This window comes from Mustela nigripes, chromosome 12 (genome assembly GCF_022355385.1).
Source record: "Mustela nigripes isolate SB6536 chromosome 12, MUSNIG.SB6536, whole genome shotgun sequence".
Classification (NCBI taxonomy): Eukaryota; Metazoa; Chordata; class Mammalia; order Carnivora; family Mustelidae; genus Mustela; species Mustela nigripes.
In genome coordinates this window covers 97,120,355-97,145,706 of record NC_081568.1, presented here as the reverse complement: position 1 = coordinate 97,145,706, position 25,352 = coordinate 97,120,355, and the positions used below count along the sequence as shown (strand labels likewise).

Sequence of the window (25,352 nt, the reverse complement as noted above, 5' to 3'; positions counted from 1 at the left end):
GACTGTGTAAGGAACACAGACCAGAAATTTTCCTGATAAATGTATAGTTATGGGGCTAGAAGTCTAACACCTAAAACAAATGGCAGGCCACTAATCTCCAGACAAAATAATTAACAGGACTATAGTTAACTATCCATTTAGTAGACTTAAAATAGAAGGTACTCCATAAGCTCAGCCTAAAATACTGTGAAAATCTGAGTTGACATATCTTTTGGCTCAGTCCAAACGAACAGAATAGTTGCAATTAAATTATTTCAGTGACTGCTACTGTCCCTTCATACTATATGTGATTATAGATTCACAGTTAACTGTGAAGACAATCCAAAGCAGAAGTCCCTTTGCTAAGGAAATGTGTGTTAAATGATCAGTGATCAATGGGTTCACTTAATCAACGTTTATGATGAGAAAAGTAAAGGACTCACTAGATTATTCCAGGAATACAAAGTTTTCTTAATAAAGCAAGTGCACTATTTTGAAATGGTGGCCACTACATCTAAAGGAACTAAGTTAGACGGATCAATGTACACAGTATTACCTTTTTCTGGGGAAAAAAAAAAAGACCAACTTCAAATGTAAAAGGCAGGTACTGACTGACTACTCAGTTGTGGGTATAATTTCTTAAAAGCTGTACATTAAAAGGCTTTTCTCAGTTAAGACTTAACTTTCATTCTTACCATCACTCTGTTCTGCCCCGATCTCTGACTGCAACACTAGATCTCCCATTGCAAGTAACGTTATAGCAGCTTCAGTGCTTCCATCACTGGTACCTTGTGAAATACACCAACATTAAAACAGAAAAATGAAGCTGAAAATTGAAGTTTATTTACTTAGAAAATATTTTTAATTCAAGCATTTACTCTCTAGTAACAAGTTTCAATATCCTGCATACCATTAATTCCTTACAGCAGTACTGGTTACTACAAAACAAGAAATAATTAACTGTTAGCTTTTACTCACTGAAAATTCCTCCCTCCTACTAAATAACTTAATACCTTCAAAGAAAATACATCTGGGCAGAATAGAAGAAGTAAGTAATATTTCTTTATTAAACATTTAACTCTTAACTCACTTCATAAAGTAATTATTCCAAGAATCCAAGTTTCTCTAAGGGTAACATATACAAAAGTTAAAATTTTGTTCAACTCTCCAGTGAAATTACTTACTTGCTAACTAACACCAATACTAAATCACTTTGTTAGTGTTAACCAAGTAGTTTTATCAGTTTCCTTATTAACAGTTACCTGTTTCATCTTGGGTATGTTCATCTGTGTTCATTTCCTAAAAGAGGAAAAGATAAACAATGTCTTACATATTTTCCCAAATATATGTTCTATGTCTCAAAATCCATATGTTTTACAGAACTTCAATGTTTCTGATTACAAAGGAATGCAAACTGTTTTCTCCCTACACAATTATTTATTAACATTTCATACAGAAGTAATTTAAAAGCCAAGTTATTTTGTCTCTTGCTCCTTATTTTACCTTTTCCTTGTATTACATGCAAATTTTTTCTTTTTTTTTTTTTAAAGATTTTATTTATTTGACAGAGAGAGATCACAAGTGGGCAGAGAGGCAGGCAGAGAGAGAGGAGGAAGCAGGCTTCCTGCAGAGCAGAGAGCCCGATGTGGGACTCGATCCCAGGACCCTGAGATCATGACCTGAGCCAAAGGCAGGGGCTCAACCCACTGAGCCACCCAGGTGCCCCTACATGCAAATTTTTAAAAAGATTTTATTTATTTATTTGACAGATCACAAGTAGACAGAGACGCAGGCAGAGAAAGAGAGAGGGAAGCAGGCTCCCCACTGAGTAAAGAGCCCAATGCAGGACTCGATATCAAGACCCTGAGATCATGACCTGAGCTGAAGGCAGAAGCTTAACCCACCGAGCCACCCAGGAGCCCCACATGCAAATTTTTAACTCTAATCATATTGCATTTACCATGTGCACCTACTATTCTTAATTTACTCCTTCACTTTCATAATCCTTGAGCTTCAGTCGTATCTGTCACTAGTTTTAAACCAGTAGAAACCAAAAACTAAAGAACCTGACAATTTTTCACACTAGGTGGCTTAAAACTTAAATGAATTTTAACATATTAAAAAGTTACATGATTTATGTCCAATATGATATCATAAGGAGCTCTGCTAACCCTCTCTCCAGTGAAACTGATGAAATTTATTAAAAACAAACATTTAAAGCCTCTGAAAATGTTCCGAGGGCAAAAGACACATCTTTCTGAGAAAATTGATGAAAATACAATAACAAAATAGAGAGCCCGTGCTTTTGAACTAAGACTGCTCTCTCCCCGTCGTTCTTCCCAGCTCAGTGAAGCAGAGACCCCACGTCAGAACCTGCAACCAAGAAAACAGGGTCTTTTCTCCTTGCAGGTCCCAGCTGGAAAGCTTTCTTTCTAGAAAGAACAGGACTTCAGCTCCTGACACCACAAGAATCTGGTGTCAGATTCGTAATAGAAAACAGAATTATTTAGTATGAACTTGCACACAAAAAATCAATAAAATACCAGAAAACCAAACACAGCAACATATAAAACTTGGATGCAATTTTTTTAAAGACAATTTATTTGACAGATATCACAAGTAGGCAGAGTGGCAGACGGGGTGGGGAGGGGAAGGAGGCTCCCCGCTGAGTAGAGAGCCCAAGTGGGCCTCGATCCCAGGACCCTGAGATCATGACCTGAGCTGAAGGCAGAGGCTTAACCCACTGAGCCACCCAGGTGCCCCCAAAATTTATTATTTAATATCAAAATTCAATGTAATACATGACATCAATACAATAAAAAGGTAAAATCAGACGATCATCTCAATAGATGTAGAAAAAGCACATGACAACATCCAACACCCTTTCATGGTAATACTGTTATGCAAACTAGGAAAAGACTAGAACATCTTCAGTTTGATAAAAAAAAATAAAACATGAAAAGTCCACAACTAACATCAAACTTAATGGTGAAAGGCTCAATACTCTCCTCTCAGACCAGTAATGAGACAAAAATGCTCACTCTCGCCATTTTTGTTCACCACTATACTGGAGGTTCTAGCAAGGGCAATTAGGTACGCAGAAATAAAAGACATGCTGGGGCACCTGGGTGGCTCAGTCAGTTAAGCAGTTCCCTTTGGCTCAGGTCATGATTCCAGGGTCCTGGGATCAAGTCCCTCATCAGGCTCCCTGCTCAGGGAGAACCTGTTTCTCCCTCTCCCTCTGTCTGCCTCCTGCCTACTTGTGTTCTCTCTGTCAAATAAATAAATAAAATCTTAAAAAAAAAAAAGAAAGAAAAGAAATAAAAGACATGCTGAGTGAAAAACATTATAAGATGGGGCATGTGGGTGGCTAAGGTGGTCAAACATCTGCCTTCTGCTCAGGTCATGATCCCAGGGTCCTGGGATCGAGCCCCGCACTGGGTTCCCTGCTCAGCGGGCAGCCTACTTCTCCCTCTCCCTCTGCCTGCTACCTTCCCCCCCACGCTTGTGCTCTCTGTCAGTATATGAATAAAATCTTTAAAACAGAGAAAAAAGAAAAAAAGTGTTATGAACTGAATTCTTTCACCCAGAAAGATATGTTGAAGTCCTAACCCCAGTAACATGAATGTAACCTTATTTGGAAATAAGACCTTTCTAGATGTAATAAAGTTAGAGGAGGTCATACTGGATTAGGGTTGGCCCTATCCAATATGAGAGGTGTCGTTAGAAGAAAAAAGTCATAGAGATGCACATACAGGGAGACTACCATGTGGCACTGGAGGCAAAAATTAGAAATGTGCTGCCACAAGCCAAGGAAATGACAAGGTCTGGTGGCAACTGTTAGAAAGTAGGAGAAAGGCCAAAATGGTTTTCCCTCAGAGCCTCCAGAAGGTGGCACCTCGATTTTTGGACCAGCCACCAGAACGATAAAAAAATAACCTCCTGCAATTTTGAGCTACCTTGTTCATGGCATTTTGTTATAGCAGCACTGAGAAATCAATACAGAAAGGCAGAACTAAAAACCATCTCTAGTCACATGTCATGATCTCATATGTAGAAAATCCTATGGAATCCACTTAAAAAATAAAAAAGGAAAGTAAAAACTATTAGAACTAAAGAGCTCATAATTCAGTACCAGTTAGTTTGTACATTTTAGGAGGCTTTTCACACTAACTATCCATCTATATAATTTATAGTTTGACATGATATGTTTGTTTAAAGAATTACATAGTATAAACTCATTAAGGTTACAGAGTATAAATTCACTAAGGATCTGGGGAAAAGAAGCAGCTTAATGTAGAACTAAGCTTTTAAAGTATGTTTATTTTTTAATTCTGGTCTTGGTACAAATGTTAGTTATGCCTTATTCATTTCACAATTAGATCACTATGCTGTGACATGGTTTATATTCATGCTGCCCTGGGTACTTTTATAATTATTTGTTGCAAACTTGTGACTGTCCCTATTAACTTTCTTTTCTGTAAGTACTTTGTGAACATTTCTTAAACTTTTGCTTATTTAATTCTGAATAAGAGCTATTCATTAAAAAAGAAAAAACTAAAGAGTTCAGCAAAGTTGCAGTACGCAAGACCATTATACAAAAACCAATTATATTTCTAGACACTTGCAATAAAGAACCTGAAAGTGAGGGGCACCTGGGTGGCTCAGTGGGTTAAGCCTCTGCCTTCAGCTCAGGTCATGATCTCAGGGTCCTGGGATCAAGCCCCCACATCAGGCTCTCTGCTCGGCGGGGAGCCTGCTTCCTCCTCTCTCTCTCTGCCTGCCTCTCTGCCTACTTGTGATCTCTCTCTCTCTCTGTCAAATAAATAAATAAAATATTAAAAGAAAAAAAAAATTTTTTAAAGAACCTGAAAGTGAGACTGAGAAAACAGTTCTATTCACAACAGCATCAAAAATAACAACATACTTGATAATAAATTTAACAAAGGAAGTGCACTGCAAAGTATGAAACACTGCTGAAAAAAATCAAAGACAACCTACGTAAATGGGCAAATACGCATGTTCTTGGATTGGGAGACTCAGTAGTAAGATGGGACTAGCTCCCCCCAAGTGATATACAGATTCAATGCAATCCCAATCAGAATCTTAGATAATGTCCAGAAACTGACAATTTTTTAAAATTCATATGGAATGCAAGAGTCCCTCAAAAGCCAAAGCAATTCTAAACAAAGAATCAAGTAGTATGACTCACACTTTCCCAATTCCAAAACTTACACAAAGAAACTGCAGTCAATGGAGCATCACTGGTATAAGGACAGACATATGAATCAATGGAATAGAGACAAGAATTCAGAAATAAATTCACTCATGCACAGCTGATTTATTTTTTACAAAAATGCAAGGTAATTCAATGAGGGAAAAATAGTCTTTTCAAAGAAATACTGCAACAACTGTACAGTCATATGTAAAGAATGAAGGACTGTAACATCACCCCACATACAAAAATCAACTCAAAGTTGATTAATCAAGACCTAAATGTACAACTTTAGTGAAATCTATAAAACTATTAGAAGTGGGATGCCTGGGTGGGTGCCTGGGTGGCTCAGTGGGTTAAAGCCTCTGCCTTCAGCTCAGATCATGATCCCAGGGTCCTGGGATGGAGCTCTGCATCAGGTTTTCTGCTCAGCAGGGAGCCTGCTTCCTCTTTTCTCTGCCTGCGTCTCTGCGTACTTGTGATCTCTGTCAAATAAATAAAATCTTAAAAAAAAAAAAAAAAGTGGGACGCCTGAGTGGCTCAGTCAGTTGAGTGTCTGACCCTTGATTGCGGCTCAGGTCATGATCCCATGGTCATGAGATTGAGCCCCCGTGTCAGGCTTCACGTCCGGCTAAATATTCTCTCCCTCTCCCTGTGCCTCTTCCCCCAACCCCTGCTTGTGTGCACACTCTCTCTCTCAAAAAATAAGAAATAAATAAAACTATTAGAAGAAAAATTGGAGTAAATCTTGAGGACCTTGGCTTTCACAAAGAAATCTTAGATATTACAAAAAAGCATGAATAACAAAAGAAAAAAGATAAATTGGACTTCATCACAATTAAAAACTTTTGTACTTTAAAGTGAACCATCGGGTGCCTGGGTGGCTCAGTGGTTAAGCCACTGCCTTCGGCTCAGGTCATGATCTCAGGGTCCTGGGATCGAGCCCCACATCGGGCTCTTTGCTCGGCAGGGATCCTGCTTCCTCCTCTCTATCTCTCTCTGCCTGCCTCTCTGCCTACTTGTGATTTCTCCCTGTCAAATAAATAAATAAAATCTTAAAAAAAAAAATTTAAAGTGAACCATCAAGAAAATTAAAATACAACTTACAGAAGAAAATATTTGCAAATCATATATGTGATAAGAGATTTGTATCCAGACAATATAAAAAATTCTTATAACTTAATAATAAAAAGACAAATAAACCAGTAATGTTAAAAAATGGGAAAAGGGGGGCGCCTGGGTGGCTCAGTGGGTTAAAACCTCTGCCTTCGGCTCGGGTCGTTATCACAGGGTCCTGGGATCGAGCCCCACATTGGGCTCTTTGCTCATTGGGGAGCCTGCTTCCTCCTCTCTCTCTCTGACTGCCTCTGTGCCTACTTGTGATCTCTGTCAAATAAATAAATAAAAATCTTTAAAAAAAAAATGGGAAAAGGTTCTGAATAGACATTTCTGCAAAGATGATATAAAAATGGCCAATAACCACATGAAAACATGCTTGATGACATGAGTCATTAGGGAACCCAAATCAAAATCATAACAAGGTGCCATTTCGAATCCACTAAGTATAGCTAGATCCAAAAAATCAAGTAACAAATGTTTGTAAGGATATAAAATTAGAACCCTCATACGCTGCTGGTAGGAATGTTAAAATGGTACAGCAGCTTTGGAAAACATTTTGCTAATTCCTCAAATGATTAAACATACAGTTACCATATAAGCCAGCAATTGTTCTCCTAAGAAGGTATCTAACAGAAAAGAAAACGTAATGTCAGAGGCCCCTGGGTGGCTCAGTGGGTTAAGCCTCTGCTTCCGGCTCCAGGTCAGGGTCCTGGATCGAGCCCCGCATCGGGCTCTCTGCTCGGCGGGGATCCTGCTTCTCCCTCTCTCTCTACCTGCCTCTCTGCCTACTTGTGATCTCTCTCTGTCAAATAAATAAAATCTTTAAAAAAAAAAAAAAGAAAGAAAGAAAACGTAATGTCAGTATAAAATCTTGCACGTGAATGTTTACAGCAGCATTATTTATAAAAGCCAAAAAATGGAAACAACCTAAATGTCCATGAACACATGAACAGATAGACAAAATGCAGTACTGTCTACAGGGAGAGTTATATGACCACAAAAAGGAATGAAGTACTGATACATGCTAGAACATGGATGAACCTGAATGCTAAGTGAAAATGTCAGGCATAAAAGATCATATTGTAGGAGTCAATCGGTATGAAACATCCAGAATAGAAAATCTATAGAGATGGGACGCCTGGGTGGCTCAGTTGGTTGAGCAGCTGCCTTCGGCTCGGGTCATGATCCCAGCATCCTGGGATCAAGTCCCGCATCGGGCTCCTTGCTCGGCGGGGAGCCTGCTTCTCCCTGTGCCTTTGCCTGCCATTCTGTCTGCCTGTGCTCGCTCTCTCCCCCTCTCTCTCTGATAAGTAAATAAAATTAAAAAAAAAAAGAAAATCTATAGAGACAAAAAGTAGATTATTAGTTACCTAAGCCTGGGGAGGGTCGAGAGGAAATGGGGAACAACTGCTTTGAGACCTAAGGTATCTTTCTGAGGTGATGAAAATGCTCTAAAATTGACTATTACAATATTTACACCTACCTATAAATATACCAGAAAACAATGAATTATACTTCAGTGGGTGACTTATTTGGCGTGTGACATTAACAACTTAATGAAGTTGTTTAAAAGGGTGCCACACCTGGGTGGCTCAGTCGGTTGAGCGTCTGCCTTCGACTGAGGTCATAATCCCAGAGTCCTGGGATCAAGGCCTGCATTGGGCTCTCTGCTCAGGGGGAGTCTCTCTCTCCTTCTGTGCTTTCTCTACCTCCCTCTCTTTCTCAAATAAATAAATAAATAAAATCTTTAAAAACTAAAAAAATTTTAAAAATAAAGTTGTTAAAAAAGTAGAATTTGCTGTCTTCTCCAAAAACAAGAGAAGTACTAACCAAATAGGGAAGAGTACCAAACAAAATGCAACTAAATATATTTTAAGTAATTTATATTTAATATAGATTTTTTAAGACTTTATTTATTTGACACATAGAGAGAGATCACAAGTAGGCAGAGAGGCAGGTAGAGAGAGAGGGAGAAACAGACTCCCCAGCAAGCAGAGAACCCGACACGAGGCTTGATCCAGGACTCTGAGACCATGACCTGAGCCGAAGGCAGAAGCTTAACCTTCTGAACCACCCAGGTGCCCCCATAATATAGATTTTATGCAACAGACCCTTAACGTAAATTTATGAGGCTCTTAAGAGTTCTTCAGGCACATACACAAAATCAATGCTTTCCAACTGAAACACAAAATCTATGGATTATTCACCAGTTTCTCCTATTCATACTCACAGCTCCCTACATGATAGAAATTAGCAAGAATGGCTCATAAACTTAAAGCTTTCAAAATAAACCTCCATTCTTTTGAAAGTAAACAAAAAATTAAAAACAAAACATAATAAAATGGGTGCTTACGACAGATAATGCCTTCAAATTTTCTTCTTGTCTCATCTCCTGAGTAGTCACATCTGTGTTTGACAGTGGATTTTCAACAACAGCTATGCCTATATCTGGTACATTCACAGTTATTTCAAGCTGTCAAAATGAGAAGTTTCATTATTTCATTTTGGGATACTAGTCAGTATAACAAAATGACTAAGTAAAATAAAGTATTAAACTGAATGAACAACTCACATTCATACACAATTAAAAACTGAAGTATAATAACTCGACAGCAACTTGGCAAAGTAAAACATTTAAGGTTTTGGAGGGGTCTGTGATCCTTACAAACAGTAAACAAAATTTCCAAGGTAATCTCCTTAGTACCTAGCATTTCCCTGTCTATGATCCCCACTTTGTCTCTATGTTCCCATAATTTCTCTCACCAATCTGTGAACATTTATGCAGCGCTTCCTAAAAGCTAGAAGGCTACAGTACAGATACAAGGGTATAAAGCTGAGTAACTCAAGTGTAGTCCCTACCTTCAAGGAACTCACAATCTGAGAAAAAAGGACATGCAATTATTTAACTATATACCATCTTCAGTGCTGTAATAAAGATGAGTTGAAAGCACTTGGAAAAATTTACCATGCATCCGCCTCTGCACCAAAGCAACTATGCTCTCCAACAACCCCATGATAGCCATGGCCATGGACATGTGAAAAAATTGAATTCATTCACATTTGCTCACATAATAGTCTTTTTGGTCATCGATCCCTATAATCTGGGGACTAAAGGACTAAGATTTCTCTCCTAGACTGTATACAAAACAATCTGGCTTCTAGTCCCTTATTTATAGAAAGGTAAGTATAAAAAACTATGATTCAACAGAAAGTAAATAAAGAGTCAAGTATGAAAATCTGCCTTCATGATATAATTAAAATAGTAACACTTATGCGTTCTGTATCTGTTTTCTCAGAAGCAAATATTAGAGAAAAATCTTTGCTACTATCCAGGATGAATGAGAAAGCTAATGTGACTTGAATAAACAAAATATTTTCTCAAGAGTTGGGAATGGATGACAAATGGAAATACTATAGAATCTGAAAGTTGGTTCTTTAAGGCACTGTCTAGTTTTAAAGCTTTATTTTTTTAAACAGCTTTACGGAGATACGATGTACATACTAAGAATTCACCCACGTAAAAAGTATATAATTTGATGTTTCTGTAATATGCAGTTATGAACAACCATCACCACAGTCACTTTTAGAACATTTTTATCACTTCAAAAAAGAATCCAATATCCATTAGTTATCACTCTCTTAACCCCTCATCTCCAAAACCCTAAGGCAAACCACTAATCTATATTCTGTCTCTACAGATTTTTCTGTTTGAGACATTTCATACGAATAGATAATTATGTGATTATATGATTCTTCTGCAACTGACTTCTTTCACTTAAAACGTGCCTTTCAGAGGCACCTGGGTGGCATCTGCCGTCAGCTCATGTTGTAATCCCAGGACGCTGGGATCAGGACCCCTCCTTGGGGCTCCCTGCTCAGTGGGAAGTCTGCTTCTCCCTCTCCCTCTCTAGCTCTCTCCCTCTCTCACCAAATAAATAAATAGATAGATAGATAAATCTTTAAAACAAAAAACAAAACAATGTGCCTTTCAACCAATGAAAATAGTAAAATACAAAACATAAAACTAAATGAATTCTCATGCTATGTTAACCGGCTGTCCTTGCACAAAAATTAACTTTCCGGGGGGGGGCGCCTGGGTGGCTCAGTGGGTTAAAGCCTCTGCTTTTGGCTCAGGTCATGATCCCAGGGTCCTGGGATCGAGCCCCACATCAGGCTCTCTGCTCAGCTGGGAGCCTGCTTCCCCCTCTCTCTCTGCCTGCCTCTCTGCCTACTTGTGATCTCTGTCAAATAAATAAATCTTAAAAAAAAAAAAAAAACTAACTTTCCTTTTGTATTTTCTTGGTTTCAAATAAAACATAAATTCATTATCTTCATCTTAGAACTTTCAGTTTTAAGAAATTTCATTTTGCATCATTTTTATTTAGTTTCAACCATTCTAATTCATGAACTTTATAATATCTAGTATGTGATTATTAACAGTGAATAAATAAAGGTAGTTGTGGACTTCCATTCATCATAAATGTGAAGCTACAGATTCAATAGTCCATTAATTCTGGATTTAACATTACTTGAATTGGTTTGAGTTTCCTACTTCTTTTGTTATCATCATCACTACTACCTCAGTTAATTCCTAAATTCTGTTGCAAATGACTCAGAAACAATCACAAATGATTAATACAAAAGAGATGTGGTTGTGCTGCTCTTTAAGCCAAGTAAATTACTAAAAATTGAAGGAAAAACAAAGATGGAATACTAGACCAAGAGGCAAAACAGGAGCGCTTATAACAAAGTAAGTCGAAATATTATGTTCCTCTATCATCTACTCATTAGGATGGCTATTCTGAAAAATAGCCATAATATAAAAATAGCCATAAATAAATAAAAGGGCTGGTGAGAATATAGAGAAATCAGAAGCGTTGTATACTACCAACAGGAAGGAGAAATGATACAACTGTTATGCTATGTATGAAAGTTTTTCAAAAGAGTAAAAACTGGTGTATAATTTACCATATAATTATGACTCTGCTTCTAGGTATAGCCCCAAAAGAATTGAGAACAGGACTTAGAAGAGATATTTGTATACCCATGTTCATAGCAGCACTCTCTACAGTAACAGCCAAAAGGTGAAGGCAACCAACCATCCACTGACAGATAAAAAGATAAACAAATGTGGTACAGATACATGATGAAATACTATCAACCTTAAAAAAAGAACACTCTAATTCAAGATGGATGAACACAAAAAGAACACATGCTTCAATATAGATGAACTCTAAAAACTTTATACTCAATGAAATAAGCCAGTCACAATGAGGACACACTGTATGATTTCAGTTACCTGAAGTACCTAGAGTAATGTCATAAAGATGAAAGCAGAATGGTGTTTGCCACAAGCAAGAGGGGAGGAGGTAATGGGAAATTATCGTTTAATGGGTATAGTTTCAGTTCTGCAAGATGAAAAAGTTCTGTGGATGGATAGTGGTGATGGTGTAGCACAATATGAATGCACTTAATGCCACTGAACTACACACTTAAAATGGCTAAGAGGATACATTTTACGTATATTTTGCCAAAATTTTTAACAAGAAAAAAATAAAAAGAAGTACGTCCCTTCTACACTCTCTACCAACCAGCCCCAGAAAACACCTGCCAAAATGAAAAAGAAAAAACTAATCAGAAAATAGATTAAGCAGTCTCCACATACAAATGAAATTAGATTTCGATACTTATTATTATAATAAACTACCTCGTGGTGGACCTGGGTCACAGAGGTTATGTAATCACAGGAGGCTCCAACTGATTCCTTCAGATATTCCCCAGGCCTCAAACAAATTACATTTGGTAGCGGCTATTTAGAAAATGAACTTTTCAAATCTTAATAATCACTAAGAAGAAACAATGATACGCTAAAAGAAAAAAAACAAGGCAAAGTTCTAAGAATTAAAAAAACAAACTACCTCTTCCATTGTTTCCTCGATCTGAGCAGGAACAGGTTCGGGAGACCTAAGACCAATGGGAACAAACACTGGAGCTTTGTTTACTTCTTCTGGAGCAAGATGGTAACTTTCATCTTCATAATCTGGCTCAAAATCTTCATCATCATCTTCATCTTCTTCCTGTGAAGCCCGAAGAGTCACCAGCGTGGCCTTGGAAGCACGAGGTTCCTTCCTAGAGGTCTTACTTCGAACTCGTTTTGATCCACGCCCTCTGGTGACACTTGGTTTCATCCTGCGATGCATTCTCCTTCCACCATGATCTACCTCACACTCAGAAGTAGAAGAGGCAGTTGTTCTTCGATCCAGACCAATTTTAGAGTAATTTGATTCTTTTAACAGCTGTGGAGAGCTGGATGTTTAATCAAAATAACAACAGTCATTATATGCACATGGAGGACATTTTAATGAAACCAAAATTTCAGAATGATATCCCATTTCAAGCATTTAAATTGAAAATGACCACAATCCATTAAGTCAAAAACTTACTCTGTGAAATGAAGAAGGAAATGTACTATTACTACCAGTTCCTTTTTCATTCTTAGTTACCTACCCTCAAATTTTTCATATTAAGTTTTTAACTCTGGGCCATTTTTTCCTTGCTATTTAAGTGAAGAGGGGATATAAGACTGGAAATTATTAGAAGAAAATGAGAAAAGGAAAATGGTCCAATAAAACAAAATGAGCTCAAAAAGAAGTGATACTCTGAGGGTTGCTGGGGGGGAGAAGGGGTGGGGAGAGGGTAGCTGGGTTATAAACTTTGGGGAGGGTATGTGCTATGGTGAATGCTGGGAAGTGTGTAAGCCTGATGATCCATAGACATGTACCCTGGGGCTATTAATACATTATATATTAATAAAAAATTTAAAAATTTTTTTAAAAAGTGATACTGGTGTATCCTACTGGGTAAACAGACTAGGTTAAAATAAAGAAGGAAAGGCAAAAAATCCACCAGAACAGTTGTTTTTTAGAACTTAAGTTCTTTTCCACTATTCTTAAAACCTATAGAACATGAGCACCCTTCAGGTGTATTTGTGACCCCACCTGAACTAGCACTTTAATTATTTAAGTAACAGATACTGCTACTTTGGTCAGGCTTCCACTCATGTCTAATACGCTCAATATCCAGAAATTTTAACTGTAGGAAAGAAAAATCTTCCTAAGAACACCAGAAAAAGGTAAACTTTAATAAATAAAAATCCTAAGCAGGAAAGGAGAAGACCTGTAATTATCAACCAATCTACACTTTTCTTAACAAACCATGTTTTTACTCTACCAATAAGTTATGGCAAGACATCCATAAAAAGTTACTTTTATTTCTTATTCTGAAAGTATTTGTTAAATAAAACCTTACCTTGATAGTTTACTGAGACATGGCTCTTCAGCAACTGAAGACACAGAATTATCCCCTACGGTTTTTCCTCCAGCACTTCCTGATGGTCCAACTTCTAAATGAGCACTGCTTTTGGCCAAAGTAGCCTCCGTGGAATCTACACAATCTTTTCTTGCTGAAACCTCCAAAGATGTCAGAAACTCAGCCTTTTCCTTAAGTTTAAGAAGAAATAGCTCATATTACCAAGGAAACAATATTTACGATCATTTGGTTCAGTGGCTAGGCCTAAAGCTCTAAGTTTACACACATACAAGTGACTGGTTTCTAACTTTTTATAATATTAGAAGGTCACTCAATTTTTATAAAATTAGTTATAATACAAAAGACAAAACTATATTTTAAAAAATTATCTCCTTCATGATTTTGACAAAACAGAGCCCACCGACAAAAAGTATTTTTTTCAAACTTACTTTTTGAAGGAGGTGGGTGTCAGAATCTCGGGGCTGCAGCAAATTATCTTCTGGCTTCCTTGCCTCACTCTCATCTGCTCTGTCTTTTTCTATGCCTGGCTCATCTTTCTTACCATGTGCTCGTCCCAAATTTGGCTTAACCTTTCGGAACTGCCTTCTTACCAAATGTGCTGGACTAGGAACAGACCTTTTAGGTTCATGTCTAGAATGAAGTACAAATTATGATGAAAAAACAAAATCAGAATCCCATATCGACAAGAGAGCTGTTATATCAAACAATTTGGAACACAAAACAATACTGTGTTCAAAGAGCTGTTATATCAAACAATTTGGAACACAAACCAATACTGTGTTCAAAGCTTTTATAATTTCCATTTTCTGTATAGTCTGGAAAATAGTTTTCAGTAATAATCTTTTTTTACTTCACTCAGATTCTGGTGTGTAGTGTCAAGGTACATTAAGTAATCTTCAGAGAGATAACTAGATACAAAAAAAAAAAACCTGCCAGTAGTTGAACATGAATTTCACAATGGTATTTTTTTTTTTTAAGATTTTATTTATCTGACAGAAAAAAAGAGAAAGAGAGAGCACAAATAGGCAGAGCGGAAGGCACGGGAAAGGGAGAAGCAGGCTCTCCACTTAGCAGGGAGCTCAATGTGGGATTTGATCCTGGGACTCCAGGATCATGACCTGAGCCGCAGGCATCAGCTTAACCAACTGAGCCACCCTGGTGCCCCCACAATGGTACTTTAAACAAATATCAACTGGGCTCCGACGCATGAACAAATATATAATGTCACAACATCCTTGGAAACTTCTGGTTCGAGACCAGGCTTGAAAGCCAGAGTCCATTCTCCCATCACAGACCTATCAGTTTATGGAAAAAGGTTTACTAATAGCCACTGTCACAGGATCTCAAAATAATCATTTTGTGTCTGCCAAATCAGAAAAAGACAAGGTTTAATATTCAACAGAGTAGGTATAGTTCCCAAAACAACCCCTGAAGAGCTATCTTAAGTTCTCCTGGAAAATATTTTAATACCTGGCAAGGATCTGAATTCTGAATTAGAGAAGCTTTAAACTAATATAAACCTGGATATTATAAAGAAAATTAGGCATATAAGTATCTATCAGGAGTTCTCTGAAAAAATCTATATTAAAGAACTAATTATTTTTTTTTTAAGATTTTATTTATTTATTTGACAGACAGGGATCACAAGTAGGCAGAGAGGCAGGCAGAGAGAGAGGAAGGGAAGCAGGCTCCCTGCTGAGCAGAGAGCCCGATGTGGGGCTCCATCCCAGGACCCTGAGACCATGACCTGAGCTGAAGGCAGAGGCTTTAACCCACTGAGCCATCCAGGTGCCCCTTAAAGACTAATCTTAAGTAATATTTCTAACAAATTACCTAGCAAAGAAGTACTCAGTTACATTACCCAATGTTCCAACTCTGCCAAGCTCTTCTGGCAGCAAAACACCAAGGAAGTTCACTGGAAATTCTAACAAGGTTATGATGCTGGCTAAATACATTCCAATGTAGGCTAATGAATTTAGGAAAACAGATTATATTTAAAGTAAGTTATTTACAGTCACCTGTGATTCTACAAAGGCAAGTAAAAGTAAAATAAATATATAAACCTAACACACTACTTAAGTCAAAAGGGACAATAAGATAATACTGGACTTAGGAACAACCTAATTTAAAAACTATAAAGATTTTTACTCTAAAGAAAGCATCAGTCATGATAAAGTGAACAGCTGGAATAAATTTCATGAATAGAAAAAGGGTTTCAAGAGGAAAAAAAAAAGGGGTGGGGTGAGCTGGAGCATGGGTTTCCATAAAAAAATTAAAAGTTTGATTTCTCTCATTAAAAAACACAAAAGTTGAGCATAAAATCTCTTGAAACATGTAAAGTTTCTTCCAGGAAAGTCTGCTTATGTAACTACAAGAATCTGCTAGTCTGAAAGTCACAAATCCTGAAAACTTAAGTTTAAAAACTAATTTGCCAGTGTTTATTTTGAACAAGCCATTCAAATCCTCTTGGTCTAGCCAGTTAATGACAAATGAGAGCATTAGGAAAGGCTGAACTTGAAGGTCACTAACCTTTAAAGGCTCAGTAAGTCACAATCAAATACTTACAATGGTTTGTATTCCTTACAGTATAATCTGCCATTCTCCCTAGTCTGCCTTTACCCTTTCCTAAATCTACTACTCTCCTTCTTTTTCCCCATTTCACACAGCTCCCTTCACCATTCCTCAAACAAGCCAGGCATGCTCTCGCCTTAAGTACTGCGAAGCTGCTGTTCCCTCTCCCCTTCGACAACCCCTGGACTTGCTGTTCCTTCACTTCTTTTGGGTCTTCCTTCTAGTGGTACCCTTACAATGAAGCATCCTTTGATCATTGCTAATCATAATATAGTATTAAGGTGCCTGGGTGGCTCAGTGGTTAAAAGTCCAACTCCTGATTTTGGCTCAGGTCATTTCAGGGCCATGAGATTGAGGCCTGCATGGGGTTCAGCGCTCAGTGGGGAGAATGCTTGAGATTTTCTCTCTCTCTCCCTCTGCCCCCTCCCTGCTCACTCACACGCATGCACATATATGCTCACCTGCACTTTAAAATAAATAATCTTTTTTTTAAAAAAGTAGTATCAGAGGGGCGCCTGGGTGGCTCAGTGGGTTAAAGCCTCTGCCTACAGCTCTGGTCACGATCTCAGGGTCCTGGAATCAAGCCCTGCATCAGGCTCTCTGCTCAGCGGGAGCCTGCTTCCTCCTCTCTCTCTCTCTGCCTGCTCTCTGCCTACTTGTGATCTCTGTCTGTCAAATAAATAAATGAAATCTTAAAAAAAAAAAGTAGTATCAGTAATAATAAAGCAGATTTTAAGTAATAAATAAAAATGGTAGTACTGAAATATCTTCACCTTTCTGGTCTAACTCATTTAAAAGATACCATTCTTAACATTTGGTTTGGGATATTCTAGGATATAGCATTTCCTATGTATGAATTTAGTCAGTAGGATATAAATTTCCAAATATACCAGGAACTTAAGAACTTATCTACTATTAAATTTAGTTTTAAAATAAAATATGAGGAGGCTCGCCAAACTTTGTGGAGAAATCATAAATGAAGAGAATATCAATCATGCAATTCTCATAGTATTTGAAGAAGCATATTTAAAATATTCAATTTCAGGGCGCCTGGGTGGCTCAGTGGGTTAAGCCGCTGCCTTCGGCTCAGGTCATGATCTCAGGGTCCTCGGATCGAGTCCCGCATCGGGCTCTCTGCTCAGCGGGGAGCCTGCTTCCTCCACTCTCTCTCTCTCTGCCTACTTGTGATCTCTCTGTCAAATAAATAAATAAAATCTTTTAAAAAATAAAAATAAATAAAATAAAATAAAATATTCTATTTCAGACACATGGGTGGCCCAGTCATTAAGCATCTGCCTTCAGCTCAGGTTGTGATCCCAGGGTTCTGGGATCAAGGCTCACATCAGGCTCCCTGCACATCGGGAAGCCTGACTCTCCCTCTCCCACTCCCCCGCTTGTTTTCCTTCTCTCTCTCTGTCTCTGTCAAATAAATAAAATTTTTAAAAAATAAAAATTTAAAAAAATTTCATTTCATAATTAAGTATTGCTTTAACCTTTCACAAAATTTTCTTGATGTCAAGTTCTCCAACCTTTATCTTCAGAAGTTTTATGTTTTTCTGATTAAAAGCAAACTCACCTCATCTTTTCATCTAAAACATTTATTTTGTTAAGATGAAGAGTTTCTGCAAGGACCATGTGACTCTGGTTTTCACACGTTATACCTTCTGAAACTTTGGAGGATACAACTTCAATTTCAGTTCCAACTGGAGAGCTTGGCTAAAATGACAAAAGAATGGTAGCATTTTTTTTTTTCTAATACCTCCCAAAATATTTCAATCATTAGGTATTGAGTTTTTCAAAATGAAGAGTCAAACTAGGTATGCAATGTTCACTTTTTGTCCAAAATAAAACTATCTAATTCAGAGAGAAGCTTCAATTACTGCAATTATTATGTTTACAGGACACTTTAAAAACTAAATAATTATCTGTTGTAAACACCTACCACCCCCCACCTCACCCCCAAAATTTTTCCAAAAAAGTTCAATGATTTCTTCTGGGGATAGAGAGGTTTCAAACAAGATTACAATGGCTTTAAATCTAGATTTCCCCTTGGTAGACAGAGAAAAAGAAGGACAAAGAAATAAGATCTGTTGAAAAGTACATTACACTACTCAGATTTATACCAAAAGATAGATCAAAAAAAGATTGGTTAAACTGTCAAACAGCAGAATGTTATGCAGCAATGAAAAACGATATACCTCTATACTTCTTGACATGAAAAGTCACTTAATATATTAAATAAAATATAAGTCACAAAAATAACGTGTACAGGGTGCCTGGGTGGCTCAGTGGGTTAAAGCTTCTGCCTTCAGCTCGGTCATGATCTCAGGTCCTGGGATCAAGCCCCACATTGGGCTCTCTGCTCAGCGGGGAGCCTGCTTCCTCCTCTCTCTCTGCCTGCCTCTCTACCTGCTTGTGATCTCTATCAAATAAATAAATAAAATATTTTTTTTTAAAAAATGTACGCAGTGACTTTACTATTTTAAAAAATTATCTGATGTTTCAGTAATCTCTATACCTGATGTGGGGCTTAAATTTACAACCCAAAGATCAAGAGCTGCATTTTCTACCACCTGAACCAGCCAGGTGCCCCAGAGATTGTATTATTTAAATTTACATAAGTATACACACATGCATGCATGGAGATACACCCAGTAAGATACGTCAGAAGGTTTTCAGTGGTTACCTCAATATTATTATAATATTTTGTATTAATTGAATATTTTTATAATGAATAGGTTCATTAATTAGGGGAAAAATCTGTTTTCATTTAAAAAAATCTAGAATGGTAAATCTAGAACAGAACTAGATATATTATATATTCATTAATGACAGTGTCACATGCCTATATTCTAAACCTAGTCTGAGATGCCATTTCGTATTTTAACATGCATTAGAAGGCTCAATTACATAACAATAACTTACCACAGTCAAGAACTTTTTAGTTTCATCTTTTTGTACTACTGTTCTTTCTTCCTTAATTATGCCTTCAGCTTCACCTTTTTCTATTTGCCTCGGTCCAGCCTTTTTTATGTTTGGTCTGGGTCTCTGAAGTCGGCTCCTTACTATTCGAGCAGTTGGAATAATGCTTTCCTTCACTTCTTGCTGAAAAGTGTTTGTTCTATGAGCCCTAGAAGAGAGGACAGGGAGAAAGAGAGAGAGCTGGACTGTAAGATGAAAACTACTGTAAAAACATAAAATTTGAATCTTCTCTAACTATAAAATCAAATTACTTCAATGATATATATTCTTTTATTTAAAAAAAAATAGTTATTTTAATCCTGAAAAGGTAATGAATTTATGTAATGTAGAAAATTCAAATTCATGGAGCCAGCAAGTATAAAGGTAGTTGCCAGGGAATGGAAGAAGGGGAATGGGGTATTCTTGTTAACGGGTTAAGTTTCAGGTTGGAAAAATGAAAAAGTTCTGGAGATATATGTGGTAACTGTTGCAAAACAACATGAATGTGCATTTTTGTGAATGTGCATTAATAACACTAGACCATCTATATAAAAAATGGTTAAAACTGTAAATAAGTCTTCTACTACAATTTTTTTGGTCAAGATTTTATTTATTTATTTGACAAAGAGAGAGAGCATAAGCAGGGAGAAGCAGGGAGAGGGAAGCAGGCAGAGGGAGAGGGAAAAGCAGGCACTCACTAAGCAAGGAACTCAAAGTGGAACTTGATCCCAGGACCCCAGGATCATGCCCTAACTTAATTCAAATGCTTAACCAACTGAGCCATCCAGGCATCTTTCTACTACAGTTTTTAAGAAGATAATGAATATAATCCTTATATGCATGTATTTTTAAATGCAGTGTTTTGCATAAAACCCTAAGTAGCTAATAGTGAATACAGGCAGGTAAGCATCAAAAGGTGTTAACTCAGTGTGATTTTCTATTTTAGACAGTCTGACACATGAATAAAAATAAACCAAGTATTCTTGGAGAGCCTGGGTGGTGCAGTCAGTTAAGCATCCAACTATTGGTTTTGGCTTAGGTCATTATGTCAGGGTCATAAGATCAAACCCCACAGAGGGCTGTGTGCTCAGTATGGCATCTGGTTAAGACTCTCTTTCCCTCTCCTTCTGCCCCTCCTCCCTGAGTACTCTCTGTCTCTCAAATAATCTTTTTAAAAATAATAAATAAATAAAAATAAACCAAGTATTCTTGATATTCACTTTTAAAATACATTAACACATCTTAGTAACAATGAAGAAATACTTGAAGAATTCCCTCATATTTTAGATTTTCCTTTGCTTTTTTTTTTTTAATATACATATATTTTAGATTTTCAAAGAAGTATCACTGTTTACCCCAGAGAAACAACTAATTCCTTTTCCTGGGTCTGTACAGGCTGAGACATGGCTTCAGGATCACAAGAACTTGAAGGTGAAAGGTCCTTTTCACTGTGTATACACGGTAATATTACAGTCTCCTCCTCCCTGTGACCTGATTTGTCTTTTTCTCTTGATGTCATTAGGGAAGCCACACCCTAGAAGGCAGGTAAGGAAAATTTCATTGAGGGCTGAAACAGGAACTTTCATACACTACGAGCAAAATAAATTAGTAGAGTCTCTGCAGAGGACAACAGAAAGGTACCTACTAAAATTTTAATTCTCAGCAAATTTACTTCTAGAAATGTATCTTACAAACATCTTCAAGTAAGTATATGGAAAAGTACATAAAAGATGTTTACTATACCCATTTAATAGCCCCCCAAAAAAGCAATGAACAAAATCAAAACACTGGGAACAAGACAAACCTATCAGTAAGGTATTGAATAAATTATAATTTGCTTATAGTAGAACAATCCAGAACAATTTAGAAGATAAATCTGTATATACTGATCCAGAAATATGTTCATAATATTAAGTGAAAAATACGAGAAGGCAAGTTATAACACCATTTTTGGAAAACAAAGAAAATATCCACATATTTTATTTTTTATGTAAATAAGTATATATACAGAAAAGAATGGGTGGACATACTCAAAATAGTTACATGACTGATTAACCTGGGAGGAAGAAATGGGACATCACAATGGACTCTCACTTTTAATCCACTGAGCCACCCAGGCGCCCCTGGACTCTCACTTTTAGATGATGTATTTTTTCAATCTGCAATTCCTATCATCAGATAAAATAATCAATAAAAAAGATACACCTTTTTAAAATTTAAGAACAGGAAGAAAAAATACAAATTTTCAAGCATTTTAAGAACTGTTTTACTTTTTTAACGATTTTTTAAAATTTATTTATTTGAGAGAGCATGAGGGTGAGAGAGAGGATGGGACGGGAGAGGATCAGAGGGAGGAGGAGACTCCCTGCTGAGCGGGCAACCCGATGGGCACTCAATCACAGGACTCCAGGATCGTGATGTGAGCCGAAGGCAGTTGTTTAACCAACTGAGCCATCCAGGCGCCCTCTTTATTTATTTTTTAAATAGGCTCCACACTGGGCTTGAACTCACACCCCTGATATCAAAATCTAAGCCGAAATCAAGAGTTGGACACTTAACCAACTGAGCCACCCAGGCACCCCAGAACTAAGCCATTTTAAAACACTTGGGGCACCTGGGTGGCTCAGTTGGTTAAGCATCTGCCTTCGGCTCAGGTCATGATCCCAGAGTCCTGGAATGGAGCCCTACATGGGGAAATCCCCGCTAGCAGGGAGTCTGCTTCTCCCTCTGACCTTCCCCCTGTCATGCTTTCTCTCTCTCTCTCGAATAAATAGTTAAAAATAAATAAAAATAAAACAAAAAGAATTTTAATCCAAAATTGCACTTTTTAAAAAATACATCATTTTATTATCTTTTTAATGAACTGGGATTTTTTATTATTATTAAAGTACAGTTGACAATGTTTTATTAGTTTTACATGCACAACACAGTGATGCAACAATTCTATACAGTACTCAATATTCACCACAGTAATTATAGTCACTATATATAACCATATGTTACTATATTACTACATATGTTACTATATTATTAAGTATATTCCCTATACCGTGCTTATCTGTTACTTATTTCATGACTGAAAATTTGTGCTTCTTAAAAGATTTATATTTTTAAGTAATCTTTATACCCAACATGAGGTTCAACCTCACAACGCCAAGATCAAGAGTTTGCCTATCTACCAACTAAGCCAGCCAGCGGCCCTGGGAAGTCTGGACCTCTTAATCCCCCTTTCCTATTTCACATGCAATAGAAATTATATGAGAAAATATCTGTTAAATGTTAACCCCAGCTGTTTTACTTTAGTAGCAATAGCTAAGACAAAAAACATCCACCTTGAATAGCACTCACATGTTGAGAAGGGAGTGTGCTCACCTGTTCACTGGTCTGCTGCACCACAACAGTCTCAGTTTTATCAGTTTCCAATTTCTTCCCATGTACATATTTTTCTGCTTCTGTAGTCTCTCTCTTTAAAGTTGCTCTTGCTAAGTTCGGTTTTGGTCTCTTGAATCGACTTCTCATAAAAGGTGCTGGTTTAATTTCTAGTGGCTTCTGCTCTTGAGGAAGAGATTTGCTTTTGGAAAAAGGATTATCAAACTTTAGAATGAGTTTAAGGGGCAATGAGAACAGAGTCTTAGGACAACTTGAGAAACTGGCAATAAATATTAAATCTAATTCTTATTTTTAATTTTTTTAAAATATTTTTATTAACATATGTATTTTTTGCCCCAGGGGAACAGGTCTGTGAATCATCAGTCTTAACATTTCACAGCACTCACCATTAACACACACCCTCCCCAATGTCTCTTTAAATCTAATTCTTAACAGGTAAACAAATTGGGCTATTTGGCAGATCCTGAAAAATACAAGGAGTACAACTGAAATATATGCCTATCATCTTTGCAAAGAGAAAACAGTGGCTCTCACACCCATACTGACTTAGGATTATATGTTACATACAATTCTCTTGTTAGTAATTCTCTCAATCTAGTGTCATAATGACCTCAAAATTCTCTCCCTATCATTCCAGAGCTTAGAAGCAGTTTAACACTATGCTATAGATACACCTTGAAATCTTACTGATAATCTGAAAATGTCTCCTTAGATGCTTTGTCTTGGGCACATGGGTGGCTCAGTCAATTAAGCATCTGCCTCTGGCTTGGGTCATGATCCCAGGGTCCTGGGATCAAGCTCCCTGCTCAGTGGAGGGCCTGCTTCTCCCTCTCCTTACCCTCTCCCTGCTCTTGCTCTCTCCCTCCAAAAAATATTTTTTAAATAAAAAACAAAGATGATTTGTCTTTAAAAGCACACAGACCAATATGTTTATACCTTAAATTAGTATTTGAAAACTGCTCTGGAACATCTGGAGATAGCATCCCCTTGTCATTTGTTTTATCAGGTTCAGAAGTCTGTAAAGAAGTCTTCAAACAACTCAAGTGACCTGACAGTTCCTTTTCAGAATTTTTTTCTTCTTCAGGTGTCTGCACCACGGATAGTACTTCACTGCTAACATTCTAGAGGAATAGTCACAGGAAATCAGCACAAATGGAAAATGTCACAATCATGTGAACTTCAAGTAAACTTTTGAGGTTTTTTGAAGATTTTATTTTTAAGTAATCTTTACACCTCACATGCAGCTCAAACCTATAACCCCATGATCAAGAGTCACCTGCTTTAAAAAAAGGTCACATGATCCACCGACTGAGCCAGCCAAGCAGCCCCACTGGAAACAAGCAGCTGGATGGCTCAGTCAGTTGGGCGTCCAACTCTCATTTTCAACTCAAGTCATGATCTCAGGGGTGTGGAATCAAGCCCCACAAAGCGCTTCATGCTGAGTGCGGAGCGTGCCTTAGATTCTCTGACTCTCTCCAAGGCCCACCCCATAAGTGCTCTCTCTCCCTTTCTAAAATAAAGTAAAATTTTAAAAATATTTTTTTAAAAAGGAAGAAAAAGGAAAATTTAAAAGTGGAGGGAAGGTGGGGGGCACCTGGATGGCTCAGTCACTCAAGCATCCGACTGTTGGTTTCAGGTCAGGTCATGGTCTCAGGGTTCTAAGATCGAGCCCTATGTTGGGCTCCATGCTCAGAGCAGTCTGCTTAGTCCACCCCTCCTACTTGCTCTCCTTAAATAATTTAAAAAATAAAAAAATAAAAGTGGAATGGGACAGGAAATAAAAAAAGAAAGACATTTGGTCACAAGAAATAATTCTACTCTATGTTCATATTACAGTTAGCACTAATCCAGTCTAATTCCCTACACTCCTTTTAGCTAAGAGTAACTTCAAACTGACATTAAGAACAGTAACTTAACCACATTTAAATATATTTTTAAGTTACTTTTTTAAAAGATACATAGTTTCTTTAAGGTCCTAAAACACAGAATTTAGGGCTGGGAAAGACTTCAAAGCTTTTAGAGATTTTAAATTTTGTGGGATTTAAGAGCAATAATCACCGTTTTTATTTTGATAATTTTTCCCTGAAAAAGTGTTCAAAAATAGGTTTGCTAAAGAACAGAAAAATACATACTTTGATAGTTAGTGAAGACACAGTGTTGCAGCAACTACTACTGCTCTGCATTAAATCTGTGTCATTTTGTCTTGAGGTCCTGGTCTCCTCTGCTCCATATTTCCTTAAAGAAATGTCTATTTTTCCAGTTTTTTCCAAATCTGCAGCCATTTCTTCAGGAGCACTAATTTCTTCTGATCTGCTTTTCTTTGAGGAAACGTCTCCAGTTTCTTTTGATTCTGCCTCTGTTTCTTCAATAGCAGTCGTCTTTCCTGATACCTTTTCCATCAGGGAAAGATCTCCTTCTCCAGTTTCTTTCAAATCAATCTCCCTTTCCCCAGTGGCACTGATCCCCAGTAGTACCTTTTCCCCCAGGGAAGTTCCCTTTTCAATTTCTTTCCAATCTGTCTCTATTTCACCTTGAGTCTTAGCCTCTGGGGCCTTTTCTTCTCTTCTTTCAGCTTCTTCCAAATGTGTTTCTCTCTCCTTAATGGCATCAACAATCTCTGGTACATTTTCCCTTACAGAAACCTCACTTCCAGTTTCTTCTAAATGTGTTTCTACTTCATCTATAGTGCTGACCTCTGGGGCATTTTCCTGTAGGGGTATTTTTCTTCTTCCAGTTTCTTCCAAATCTGTCACTATTTCTTCAGTGATATCAGACACCTCTGATACAG

General features: G+C 37.4%; 1 protein-coding gene across 1 annotated transcript in view; it reads right to left on the bottom strand.

Annotated features, from left to right (window-relative positions):
• The window catches only part of BDP1 (B double prime 1, subunit of RNA polymerase III transcription initiation factor IIIB), a 95,674-nt gene that overhangs the window by 26,612 nt on the left and 43,710 nt on the right, over positions 1 to 25,352 (bottom strand). Inside the window, 12 exon segments of the mRNA XM_059418029.1 lie at positions 675 to 767; positions 1,242 to 1,278; positions 8,667 to 8,786; positions 12,232 to 12,619; positions 13,622 to 13,812; positions 14,071 to 14,272; positions 17,790 to 17,929; positions 19,139 to 19,343; positions 20,530 to 20,708; positions 22,547 to 22,745; positions 23,501 to 23,685; positions 24,697 to 25,352. The exon segment at positions 24,697 to 25,352 is cut by the window's right edge and continues 10 nt beyond it. Coding sequence (XP_059274012.1) covers positions 675 to 767; positions 1,242 to 1,278; positions 8,667 to 8,786; positions 12,232 to 12,619; positions 13,622 to 13,812; positions 14,071 to 14,272; positions 17,790 to 17,929; positions 19,139 to 19,343; positions 20,530 to 20,708; positions 22,547 to 22,745; positions 23,501 to 23,685; positions 24,697 to 25,352 — 2,595 coding nt within the window.